The sequence below is a fragment of the Antechinus flavipes genome, chromosome 5 (assembly GCF_016432865.1).
Source record: "Antechinus flavipes isolate AdamAnt ecotype Samford, QLD, Australia chromosome 5, AdamAnt_v2, whole genome shotgun sequence".
NCBI lineage: Eukaryota > Metazoa > Chordata > Mammalia > Dasyuromorphia > Dasyuridae > Antechinus > Antechinus flavipes.
In genome coordinates, this window is record NC_067402.1 from 7,335,473 (window position 1) to 7,349,490 (window position 14,018).

Genomic DNA, 14,018 nt, shown 5'->3' on the forward strand with positions numbered 1-14,018 from the left:
AACAGAACAACAACAACAATCAGAAGAGTGTCAGCAATCTTGGAGCTCTGGTGGAAGCAAAATCTTCCAGGGCTGCATTTTCCAACAGAAGGAAATGCTTGCGCCTTTGGGAAAACAACTTCTGCTCTGACCACAGGGCTGGTTTGCATCCACAAGTAAACAGAAGCTAATGTTTTCTTCTAATTACTTTGATCCTTCTAGAATTACTGTATGTTGGCAGGAAATATTTTATTAAATGAAAAACTCCATAAGAACAGGAGAAGAAAAAACAGCATGACTTCCACTTTCCTCCTTTGAATGGAACCCAGTGCACCTAATTCAGAAAAGCTCAACCATTGCAAAGCCAATCATTGAGGGGGAAAAAACTTCTGCCTTGGGGGAAAAAAATACCCTTGAACTTGTTTAAAGCTATTTGTCTGCAATTAGGCAAAATGTCATTTCAAGGATTTCCTGTAACTCTCCTTTTTTTTGCATAAGAATCGGCTGATTTATGTGTCTTTTCTTTTTCCATCTTCATTGATGACCTCAAGAATTCCATGAAGGCAGAGACCATTTCTTATATAAACTTTATATCTCCCCTGGCTCTGAGCAGAAGACAAGGAACCCAGGAGGCAAACTTTCTAAATGTTGTCAGCTCACTTTGTATTTATTATATTCCTTACATCATTATATAAAAAATTCAAGTCATTTCTTTGGCCTGTGGCCACCCCAAAAGACATTTGGCTCAATCATTTTATCTAGTTTCCATTAACACACAATAAATATTGGAAGTCCTTACATGATTTGATCCCTTCCTGAATATATTATTGAAGAGCAGATAGTATCTCCAGAGACAATTGGGTTGGCTAATGTGGCTAGAGTCGGATGCCATCAAAAAAAAAAAATAAGAAGAAGAAGGAAAAATGTCAAGTTTATATAACTGTTTCACTTCCTTAATCTGTGACAGTGAAATCATTTTGGGACTCCCTTTCGGGCCTATTCATGGTATATTTAAAGTAGACAAGATTAATGAATTAAATCGACTAACTTGAGAGCAATAGAATCATTTGCTTTTGTGAAATCTTGTCAAATATGAAGTCCAAATTCTTAACTGCACACACAGGGAAGACAAATGAGAGAAATAAGGATGGTCACGTGAATGAGCATGGCCTGAATACCTCAAAGAGTCTAATTTAACATTTGGAACTTGCTTCCAAACCAAGTCTGGAAGCCCCCAAGACAGAGCATTATCCATTAGACTACTTTGTCACATAACAAAGCCTTTCTCTCTTGAATAATATTTTAAAATTCTCTTCTGCATTTGTATTTTAAAGGGAATTATTATAATTTAAAGGGAAATGCCTGCATTTAAAAGGGAAATAACATTATTTTTATGTTATTTACAGTATTATTTATTTATTTATATCATCATGTTATTTATACATACAAAGAGCAGCAGAAGTGAGGATATAATCATTGAGCTCAGGATTAAGGAAGGGTTTCTGATATAATCCTCCCCAGATGCCTCATTATAGTGCTATAGGAGCCTTGACTGTGCTATACCAGTACCACTTCTGTCAAGTTCTCCACAGTTGGAAAAACCTAGAGTTCCTTTTAGAAATGTATTGGGTGTCCACCATTTGGTGGACCTTAGCTACATTTAGAGAAGCTCATTACTCGAAGTTTTGTTGCAAAATGATGATTTTTTTTTTGGGGGGGAGAAAACTCAAAAACTGAGAAAGTCTGTCTGCCATGATAATTTAGATTGGTGGGTGGTACTTTCATAAGATCCAACCAAGGATCTTTAAGTGAACAACGGTATAAAATCACTGACTATGTCAAGGTTTACACAATGATTTCTTCTATTTTATGGGCAATAGAAATAGAGGAAGTTTTGTTTAGAGGTATAAGCAGCCTTGGAGGTCATAAGGCCCAACACTTTTGTTTAATAGTTAAGGAAACTGAGTCCCAGAGAGATGAAGTGATTTACTATCCCATAGAGTAAGTGGCAGAGCCAAGATTTGAAACCATGTTCTCTGATTCCAAATTCCAGGCCCTTCCTGGTGCCATGTTGCCTCTTATATTTATTTGTCTATTGCTGCTGTTCAGTGATGTCCTATTTTTTTTTTTTTTGCAAAGATACTAGAGTAGTTTGTCATTTCCTTTTCCAATGGTAAAACAAACACAGATTAAGTGACTTGGTCAGGGTCACATAGTTAGAACATGGTTCCAGGCTGAATTGGAATTCAGATCTTCCTGATTCCAGGCTCAGAACTCTAACCATTGTGTCACTTAGCTGTGTCTGCTGCTAAGAGGCAAGCACCTATGCAGTGGTCCTAATTTGCTTAATTACCAGTCAATGGCTTGGTCTTTTTTTTTTTGTCAAAATGGGAGGAAATGCCTTAAAGACCTTCATCATAAGCTATGAAAAAGAGTCTCTCTCCTCCTTCTATTTCCAAAGACTTTCCAGGAGATCGGCTTTGTTTGTTTGTTTGTTTATTTGTTTTCATTTTTCCTTTTCTGAAAATATGACAAGACAAGAAGGATAATAATGGAATTGTCATAGGATGTAAAGGCACAATCATATCACCAGGTCCTAGAGGTATTTCTTTTGTCTAGACATGTCTATTTTTTAAGCATATAAACAATGTGAATTTAGCTACAGGTGTATTTATCCGCCAGACTACAAATCCTCTAAGCCCTGAGAATAAGCAGTAGAACTCTCATTCCCAATGGCACTGTAGTAGTAAACTTTTATGTCCTTTAATGGGGTCACTGAACCTTTTATCTGATGATGAATCTCTGTGTTCTTCTGGAACAATCATGATGTACTCAGTTGTAGAGACAAATGGATTGACTCAACTCCTGTAGCTTCTCTAATATTTGTGGAAGAAAAAGAGGGAGGAGGGTACCAATAGCAATGGTAGGAAAACAATGGATCATAAAACCAATACCTTCAGACAGTATCATATTGCCTAAAATCTCAAGAACCATTTAGGGGGTCTAACCCACAAGTCACAAATTTTATTTTATCCCTGTTAAAATATTTATGATATTTTGGGGGAAACAGTATTGGAAAGGGGTATTACAATCAGACATGGTCTTGAGAATATTGAGAACATTTTTGCAAGAAAATAAGAAAAGTATGAGAACAATAATCTCAGCCCTGAATGTGCAATGTGACCATATACACAGAAATCCAGAAATGGAACAGAACTTTGGGGGAAGGAATGGAGTGACATGTAAATGTGTCAGCAGAAATGTAGAGAAGTTATACTGTTCCTGAGGTGTCAATAGATACAGACTATGTGTGCTCAGCAAGCTAATTTAACATAACTGATCACTGAAACTATACTGTTTCCAAAAAAAAAAAAAAAAAAAAAAGTAGAAGGATAATTCTGGATAGCCTTGATTCCAGGGGTTATAATAGGGAGAAAGAAGTTATTAATCATCTAGTTCATTTCTTTTCTGTTTTACTAAGTAAATCATCATGTTATCTGCAAATAAGACTCATTGTGTCTTCTTATGCCCAGTGGTAATGCATTAAATTTTCTTTCTCTTGTCTTATTGACATGCTTTACATTTTTAGTAGTAATTGGAATAATAGTAACGGAGAACAACATCTGTGCTGTATCCGTACGATTATTAGATCATATGTTTTTAATCTATTTATATAAACATATAAATGTTTATGTTTTATATTGAAATTTGTTTTGATATTAGTGAAAATGATCTACTAGTTCTCTTTCTAAGCGTTATCTCTCATCAATTTGGCTCTAAGTATCATACCATAAGTATCATATAAGGGCAGATTTTTTTTTCTTACTGTTATTTGTATTTGTTTTGAGAGGCAGGACAGTATAGACTAAATATTAATTGCTCTTTAAATATTTGGCATAATTTATTGTGGATTCATCTGGGTCAAGGATATATATTTCTTCCTTTTGATCATTTCTTTTGCTTGTGGAATATCTCTTTCTGAGACTGGAACAATTAAAAAATGTATATAGTTAACTATCTATTTTCCCTAAATTCTCTGTGTTGTTGACATGCAAATTTGCATATTAGTATTTCAAAATTATTTTTTTATCTTTTCCATACCTTTTTATTGTCATTTTTAACATAATATTATTTCTCTTTTTATGCTTCTGATTCAATTATGTTCTTTTACTTAGTCTCCGTTTATGTCTATATTTTTTGTTTATGTTTGTATTATAATGTTTCTGATCCAAAAACACCCCCAGTGTCTGGAACAGATACTTCCTGCTTATTTTGTAACTGATTATCTACCCGAGATTCAAGCCTGACAAGTCCAGTTAATATTGGGCTTTTAACATTAACTATTATTATTATTAACATATGATTAGCAAGTTAATTCCATAGTAGTTTGAACAAAAAGGGGTTTCTTTCTGGCATGCCAGCCATCATAGGTGAAAAGAAAATCTTTCTGAGCATAAATTGCCCTTTTCTTTGATAGTTGCATTTTCCTTTGAAGACACGGCCAATTTATCATTTATTCCAGGCCGTATTGTTGCCTTAGCAACTCCCAAGTTCCATGACTTGCTCATCATTCCATGTAAAGAGAGCTTGAAAGTACACAGAGATGAGTAGGAGTCTAAGAAAGGTCATTCTGTTTTTTGGTCTTCAGGGGGATTTAGATCAAAGCTGCCAGAGACCTGTCACATGGCAGAATTTATTTATTCAGTAAAACTGTCTATAGACTTTGACGACTCAGGACCCTTGCTGTCCCTAAATAGAAATAGTTGAAACAGACAGGCTCATCCCACTCATTGACAAATCAAGACAGTATCTGATGCCATTTCCCTTAAATGGGGGGAGTGTGGATTTTGAGCTGCTGAACCCCAGGAAGATCTGAGTTCAAATCCCATATCAAACACCTGTTAGCTATATGATTTTGGGCAAATCATTAACTCTCTGTCTCAGTTTCTCATCTGTAAAAGAGAGAGAATAAATATCTATCTCTTAGGGTTGTTGTGAGGATAAAAGAAAATCAAGTATTTACATAACCTTAAACTGTTACATAAATGCTAGTTGTTTATAATTATTATTATAGCAGCTATGTCCATTGTCAAATTTACCTCCATGTGCAATGTTTCGAAAACGAAGAAAGCTAAAATGGGTACATAGATAGATACGTAGACACATAGACACTTAGATAGATAGATACATAAATGCATGATATATTTAAATGTGGAAATCCAGGTAGCATAGAAAGAGTATATGGTAGAAAACATGGTTGTCTTCCTGGATAGGAAGATAGGAAGCAATATGGTCAAGGGAAAAGAACATCAATCATGTAGGTGCAAGTTCTCACCTATTCTTTGCCAGAACTTGCCTTTAAGTAGCTGACCTTGGTTGGACCTGTTCTGCTGAGAAAAGCAAGTTTTCATTTGGAGTCTGGTGGGAAGATATCAACACTAGAGCCTAAGACATATCAAGATGCAAACTCAAGTCAATGTGCTATTGGAATGGGCACAGAGAATCATGGGGAGAGTCATGTCATTCTTTCCTCCCAGTGTGAGGGGCAACAACTCCAGCTGGTGCTGGACTAAACAAAGACATACATAAGAAATTCTTGATTTAAAGAAGTTTATAATGTACTGTGAGATACAAGATGCAAATAGACCAGTCAATACAAGATTATTTGTGCCCACTGGGAACTCAAACAGGGGAGAAGTTCAAGGTAGCTTCCTGTGGAAGGGGCTCCTCAGCTAAGCCAAAAAGGTGTTCATTGTAAGAGGCTAAGAAAAGAGGGAGTACATTCAGAGTACAAAGGTGTGGAAGTAGAATAAAACATCAAATAATAGGTAGTAATATATTCTGGAACATAGAGTGAGTGTGGAAAGGGGAATAATGTGAAAGAATTGAGGAAAATTATTTTGAAGCAAATAAACAAAATGTGGGAAACTTTAAATGTCAAACTGAAGACTTCATTTTATGTACATTTTATTATTATAATAAAGTGCTACAAATGTAATATTCTAAATTTTTATATCAGAGACAATAGAAAGATGGTGAGGATTCCTGAGCTTGATAGTGACATGATAAACCTTATGTTTTAGAAATTTATCCTGACAGTTGTATCAACATTGTCAACCATTTAAAAGGTATCTACTATGTGTATCAAGCACAGGGTATGGCTTTAAATATTTAAAGGCTAACTGATTCAGTCATCCTAGAAATAGAAATACAAAGAATTTTTTAAATTCTTTCAGGGCTCTTTACAATGTAAACAGGAGGAAAAAAGGTATTAGAAGCCAAGAATTTAATTAAGAGGCTAACCCTGCAGTCCTGGAAAGAGGTGATGAGCACTTGCTTAGGGTGGTAACAATGGGCATGGGAAGATCTAGATGGGGAATAGAAAATTCTGATTGTATTTTGCGGTCATCTTGGTTGAAGAACACAATAGTACTAAGTCATAAAGGGGAAAGAATCCAATTTTTAAATTCTGTCTCCAAATTGTCAATCTTGTTAGTGCTATCTCAAAGGGATTGCATGACAAGGAAAAACTAATGGGTAGACTGCTGGAAACAGCCCTTCCTCCCAGTGTTCTACTTCCTTGTCTTTGACACTCACCCTAATTCTCCAGAAAAACAAAACAAAACAAAACAAAAAAAAAAAAACAAACAAACAAAAAACACTCAGGTTGTGTTGGGGGGACAGTTTGAGGCAAAAGAATCATGAGCTACTGAAAAATTTTTTCTTCATGTGAACAGGGTCACAGAGAACAGGAGGAAGCACATGCATGAGATGCTGTTCATCCATTTTTAAAGAGGAACATAGAGTGACATGTGAGTGCTTTTTTAAATGAAGGAATTATATTACTAGTGTCCCATACTTTATGTCACTTACCCAGGATGTATAAATTTGGAAGACAGATTGTCTCAATGCAGTGGATAAGTTGTAATCTTCAGAGCTGTGATGTGTCTGGTGTGCTGCCCACATGATGTTGACCTCTGTGAGACACACAAGGTGGAAAAACCATGAAAAAAAGAACAATGGGAAAGGAAAGAAGTCTTCATCATTCCCACAGTGCCTGTCCATCATTCACAAGGAAGGGAGAAAACCCATAATTGCTTTTGTCACTAAGTTAATTGGAAGACTGTTCAATCAAGCAAATAAATCAGTGTTGGATACAAAGTAGAAAAGAAAGAGGAGGGAAAGAAGGAAAAAAGTGAATTCATCTCAGGACCCTCCTGCTCTATTTTTAATAACACTCCATGCACCTTTATGAGTTCCTCGAGGGCAAGAATGGTTTTCCATTTGTAATAGTAGTAGCAATAGTAGTAATGGTAGTAGTAGCACTAATAGTACTAGTAGTAGCAATAGCAATAACAATAATAGTGATAATAGTGGTTGTGGTAGTAATGGTATGCTAGTAGTAGAAGCATTAGTAATAATAATACCAGAAGTATTAATCATAACAAATTTTTGGTAGAGGTAGGTAAGTCATGGTAGAAGTGATACTATTAGTATTAGCCCTTATACTAAAAGTAGTAGTAATAATGATACTAGTAATTTGCATACTAGGAATAGTAGCAGCAGCAGCAGCAGCAACAATAGTAGTAGTAGCAGTAGCAATTATAGTAGTAGAAGTAGCAATAATATTATTAATAGTTGGAATTGCAACAACAAGAGGAAGACGAATAGTGGTGGTAATGATGATGGTATATCTATATGACCCTTGGCAAGTTATCTAACTTCTGTTAGATACATTAAAATGGAAGGAAAAATAATTTCACATACTTTCCATGATTATTCTGAGACTCAAATGAGATAATAATTGTAATGTGCTTATCCCAGTTCTTGCCTGTATGTAGTAAATGTTTTTTAAAGTGTTTTCCATTAATATCTTAGTAGCAGTAGAAATATTCTAGTAATTATCACTACTAACTAGTAGTACTACGAATAATAGTTGGCATGACAGTTGCACTACTAATAGTAATAGTTCTAGTTATAGTACCACTAATAGCAGTAGTGATGATAGTAGTTGTATCATAATAGTAGAAGTGTTACTATTAGTAGAAGAATCACTAATAGTAGTAGTAACAGTAGTAACAGTTGTATTACTAGTAATAGTTACAGTAATAAAATAATAGTAGGAGTACTTGTAACAGTAATGATAGCATTAGTACTAATAATCATGGTAACAGTACAGGCAATAGTATACTAGTAGTAGAAGTAATTATAATAGTAGAGATGTATAGAGTGACATCATGGATACTGAATGCCAAACAGAGTTGTTTATATAACAACTGAGAGACAATAAAGAGGTATTGGTGGTCATCAGTTTGGTGAAACATATATATATATATATATATATATATATATATATATATATATATATATATATGATTTCAAGATGTCAGATTTGAAGAACAGCTGGTAGATGGATCTGGATTATGGAAGGGAAATGATGTGCAATCTTTCTGAAAAGATTCAAATGCCTTATGATTTCAACTCAGGAAGGAAAAGATACTTTGCCAGTGAGGGATGGGAATCAAGAAAACCAAGACTCCATCTATAGGATGCACTGAGAGAATGTTCGGCACCAAGATCTGGGGAGACCCTCTTTGGGCCATTGTGTTCTATGCTGGGTGTCCTTTTTATGAAGAATTTTGATAAACTAGCAAAAGTTCAGCACATGGACAGGTACTATGTTCAAGATAAAAGAGGATCAGTGAAAGTAATTGGAAATGTTAGGGGGCTGGAAGGGAGGAGATGTGAGTTGTCTTGATAGATTTGAATGATTACCCCAGAGAAACAATTTTAGGCTTAGACTACTTGGCCATAGAAGCCTGAAGCTAAAAAGAGAGAAATTTAAGATATATATAAATGAAAACTTCATTGATCAGTCAACGAGAAAGTGGAAGTATTCAAGCAAAGCTGGGTGAACACTTCTTAATCAGGGTGTGGTGGGATCTGGGGTGAGCCCATTAACCTCAGAGGTCCCTTAAAAACATGAGCCTCTCTGCTGAAACTCAAAAATTCTCTAAAATTAACTATGGTTGATGCTGGATTTTTTTTTTTTTTTGGCTTTTCAAACTTCCTGTAGTGTGGGTCATTAACCTCTTTCAATAAGTGCCCTTCCCTCCTCCTCCTCAATTTCTAGACCCTTCATCATACTACCCCCCCCTTCCCTGACATTACAAATAGAAGCCTTTGAAAAATATGGAGCCCTTTGGGATTTATTTATTTGTTAATGCTATTTTAATGCAACCAAGCTAATGTGCTCACTAGGGGATGGGTTCTTCAGGTGAGTTTCAATCGCAAGCTAATGACCTATGGGTACCCAACTTCCTCATGACCTCCACAGAAGCTCAGTGAGTGAACAAAGAATCTGAAGAGGTGGAGGTTAAAGACCTGTCTCTTTGGTTGTTTTAAAAGCATTTACTTCCGATCACAAACTGTGTGTAACACAAGCCCTCACCCAATGAAGCCCAGCTGTGCAAACAGGGGACTGTAACTTGATCTAACTGCTTCACCTCGGTCAGTTTTTTTTTTCCAGTATTGGGAAAGGTTCAAGTAGGTTCCTGTGATGTTTTTTACAGTCTGTGTTCATGTTAGGTGGAGTCTGATGGTTTTCAGAGAGAATTGCAAAAGATGTATTTTAATAGTGAATTGCAGACTCCAGAGGATCCTTCATGAACTCAAGAAGGAGCTAGGCCTTCCTCCCAAGAATGGACCATGCTTCTCTGAGGGCTGCCTGGCTGGGATTTTTGGAACCATCATGGGAACAATAAGGAAGAGATAAAAGGATCATTATCCCTCCCAGGAAAAAAAAATTATCTAAGGAAAAATATGTATATAAAAATAGAAAATATTTTGTAAAAATGAATTATGTTTCACCGCTAGGAAATAAGGAGCTTACAGCTCATAAGAATAAACAACTGTCTTCAGGATCCTCAATGGAAAATTAAAATGACCTTGGGTAACAAGTATGTGTTTAGTACCACCCACCCCCAAAAAAAAAAAAAAGAAAAAAAAAAAAAACAAGAAATTTTGTCTCCAAATTACCACTACAATTGAACAGTTTGGTGAGACCAAGATAATTCAAGCATGTGTTCATCTACCCCCACTATAATAACGATGGGTAACAAGAAATTGAGACTGTTTTTAAAGATGCTAACTAGACAGTCTCAGAAAACTGAATTCCCATCAAGATAAAAACAGACTCTAGCTTCACATCATTCTATGCAAACAAGAAAGTCTGGAAACTGACCTAATCATGATTAATGAAGGAACAGGCTGTGCTCATTTTAACTATCCCTAAGAATAAACTAGAGTAGAGTTCACATCATCTCTACCCTTTGAATATAAACTCTTTCTGGATAGGTGCTGCCTTGCTTTTGTCTCATTGTCCTGAGTACCCATAAGAGGACTTGGATTAATACTTGTTGATTGATTGGTCCAAGTTTGTGTTTAGTAGATCTTTATTAGCCCGTTGGCATAAGTCAGGATGAAGTGATATCGTAAGATAGCTTGAGACTCTAAATCCGTCATATTAGCCTGATAATCTATCTTTTTAAGCCTTTAAACATGTCCATTCTGGTAAATTAACACATATTCATTTAAATCTGGAACAAATACAATTTTGCTTTTCATTTATTAATCCTACAAATATTTATTTTTTGCTTATTAAAGACTAAGAGTTTTTAAGTATTCATCATAGGATTTTTGGAAACACTTTACCAGGGTGATCAGTGCTTACAAAGTAGCCTAAATGTGATAAGGCAGATATAGAAGGAAGAAAGGGAAAAAAAAAAGAAATGGAAAAAAAAGGAAATAAAGAGTTTCTTGGGAAGGTTTTCTGGAGGCAGCCTTAGTTTCAGTTAAGAGTAATAATCACCCAAAATGCAGCCAGCTGGTAAAAATGCAAACATTTATTTTCTCCTTCCAAAATAGCCCGGTTAGCTTAGAGGCCTGTCTCTCTGCTTGGTTCCAAGAGCTATTGCAGCTTTGTCCTTTGCTTCTGCCTCTGCTTTCTTCAGCCTCCAGCCAGCACAAAGGTGAATCCGTCTTGCCTCCGAGAGAGGGCTTCTGGCTCTCAATCTCCCAGAGAGCTCTGTGTCTGTCTGTCCCAGTTCCTCTCTAATCTAATTCAGCTAAACTCTCCTGACTGGGTTTATATATGATCTTTTCTGAGAGAATGGGACTATGGGTTTTCTCCCAGAGTGTTCTCTGTCCCTAAGAGCTTCAAGGGAGGTGTGAATTCACAAAGTTACAAAGTTAATCTCCCATACTTGTGAACTCCAATGAGTATTTAAATAATTCTTGCTTATATGAGCTCTCTAAAGGTGTGAATATAAGCATTGTATCAATTAGTTCTACTCCGTACCTTGTTTCAGGTTCTGGCCCCAAACATCTCCGTGTAAGATCAGATCAGTGATACTGAACCATGCTAAATTAGATAATTATTGTCTCTATCAACTCTAATGACTTAACAGTTTGTAAAGATTCCAACAATGTCTAATGCTCTGAATTGAATCGAGTTATCAAAGATATTGTTCATGCATTTCTCTTGCAATTCTAGACCCAAGCTCTGGAAATCCACCTCATGGTTTAGAACCCCTACGAGTTGTAGAAGTTACATTGTTGTCTAAGGGAACCCAGCTAAGGATGAGCTGTCTATGGCTCTTTTTTTTATCTAGATCTTTGAGTTGTTAATAGAATCAACACATGTTGGAGTTGGAAGGACTTTAGAAATTATAACCAATTGGAGCCCTATAGCTGATTGAGGAATAAAGATAATACAAGGAAAGAAGGAGAGAGGAATGAAACATGCATTTATGAAATATCTCCTCTGGGGCCGATACTGTACGAAGAGCTTTACAGATATCATCGCACAAACAACCTTGGAAATTGAGGTATGATTGTATCCCTATTTTACAGTTGAGGAAATTGAGCTAGGAAAAAGTAACTGTCTCGGCCAGAGTCTCCTAGCTAATTAACAATGTGAGTCTAGATTTAAACTCAAATCTTCCTAACTCCAGAGCCCATTGGCTCTGTGTTCTACTGCCTACCAACTTGGTGACTGACTGAAGAACACTTGTTGATTAACCCTGCTAAAGTTACGGTGATTTCTTCTCTTAATCAATGGATATTTATTAAACATCCACTCTGTGTCAGGCACTGTGCTAAGCACTGAGAATAAAATATTAATAAATGAATTGATTAAAGGACAGACAAATCACCTAATAAATAAATAAAGAAATGAAGCACTAGACCCTGCCTTCAAGGAACTTCCAATTCAATGGAGAGATAATATGCAAACAAATATAACAAAGGGAGCTACATACAAGTTAAGTAGGGAATAATGAACAGAGGGAAGGCACTGAATTGAGAAGAGATGGGGAAGGTTTTCTGTAGAAGGTGACATGTTAGTTGGAACTGAAAGGAAGCTAGGGAAGACAGTAATCAGAATAGAGGAGGCATATTTCTGGGCATGGGAAATAACCAGAAAAAAACGCCCAGAACAAAGAGACCGAGTGTCAGGTTCGTGTTATAGCCAGAATGCCAAGGTCAGTAAATTGAAGATGACTCGTTGGGGAGTAAAGTATAAGAAAGACTGGGAAGGTAAGAGGGGATTAAGTGATGAAGGGCTTTGAATGCCAAAAGGAGGGGGGAGGGGTTGTTGCTCTTATGCACAAAAAAATAAATGGACTTTATGGACACACTCAGACCTGCATTTTAGGAAAATCACTTCAAGGGATGAATGGAGAGATTGGAGAGGGGAGAGATTTGTGGTAAGGCAGCACCCTGGCCCATCCCCAGGACTTTTTGTGATAATACAGGTGTGAGGTGATGAGGGTCTGTATTAGGGCAGGGGCTATGTCAGAGAAGAGCAGGGGGCATATTTGGAAATGTTGCAAAGGTACAATGGCCAACCCTTGGCATCATCCTGGATCTGGGGGACAGGAGAGTGAGGAAAAAAAGTTGAGTCCATGGCAGGGGAGGGGCGGTACTGAAAGATTGGTGGAGAACTTTTGTAATAGTGGAGAAGGGAGGAGGCGGGGAGACTTTAAGAATAATGAGGTCTGCTTTGAACATGTTAAGCAAACCCTCGGGGTAGTTTCCTTGCAGGTTCTATATTCACAATTCTGTCTTTCTCTGATACCTGTCGGGGTTAATGGACACATTCAAAGACTTGACCTTCAGTAATGTAGCCCTTCACCTACTTCCTGGAGCCTTGCCCTGCTGGGAGAGCGGTTCGTTGTGGAATCCATGTGATGGATTCTTCATCACCTGCTTCTCAAAAAAAGAGAGTTCCACTCTGATGTTCTGAGGCTCTTGACTGCTCTGGATCACAATGTGGATTTGACTAAATCAGTCTCTCCAAAAGACTTTGGGACCCACTAGTCAGAGTGGGAAGGCTGAGAAATGTCTTAGCAAACAGCTTGGAGAGAAAGTGAACCATCTGGAACATCAAAAACCCCGGCCAGGCCAAGATCTGGTGAGTGGGTTGCTCTTTCCTGGCATCTTCCTTGTTCTGAGGGATGAGCAATGGGAGAAGTGACCCTACCTTGTGACTACATGAACTTTCCCAGCTCAGAACTGCTGCTCTCCCTCGATATCAGCATTCTGTCGTGCAAGAGACAGAGCCCTGTGACGTTCCGTGCATGTATGCACAGAATGATGGAAATACTTGGCACTTCTCAGGATCTGGGGTGCCAATTCCATGAGAAACACAAAAACTCTCCCCCTTCCCCTGCCCCAGCTTAGTCATGCATGACTAGCAAGTGAGCCAGAGAAATTAATGGAGCTGAACTAAACAGACTAAGATTAGTAACAGACCCAAGCTATCAAAAAGCTGCCTAATTGGACCATCCTGTCTTTTGTGGATGACAGTAGATACGTCCTCATTCCTTCGCCTGTTCTCTGCTCATTGAAGGAATTAGTCGTGTCGTCAGTATTTTCATCACCATGGCAGAGGCTCCCTGCGGCCGTTGCTGGGATGGCATCCCCAGCTCTTCCCTTCTTCTACCTGTCCACTCAGTACTTCCAACCCCAATCCTGAC

General features: G+C 37.2%; 1 protein-coding gene across 2 annotated transcripts in view; it reads right to left on the minus strand.

The window, feature by feature from the left end:
• Positions 1-14,018, minus strand: part of AGMO (alkylglycerol monooxygenase) — a 308,250-nt gene that overhangs the window by 170,846 nt on the left and 123,386 nt on the right. For both annotated transcript variants that reach the window (XM_051963385.1, XM_051963386.1), the window contains exon 4: positions 6,853-6,956. In XM_051963385.1, coding sequence (XP_051819345.1) covers positions 6,853-6,956 — 104 coding nt within the window. The remainder of the gene's footprint in view (positions 1-6,852; positions 6,957-14,018) is intronic.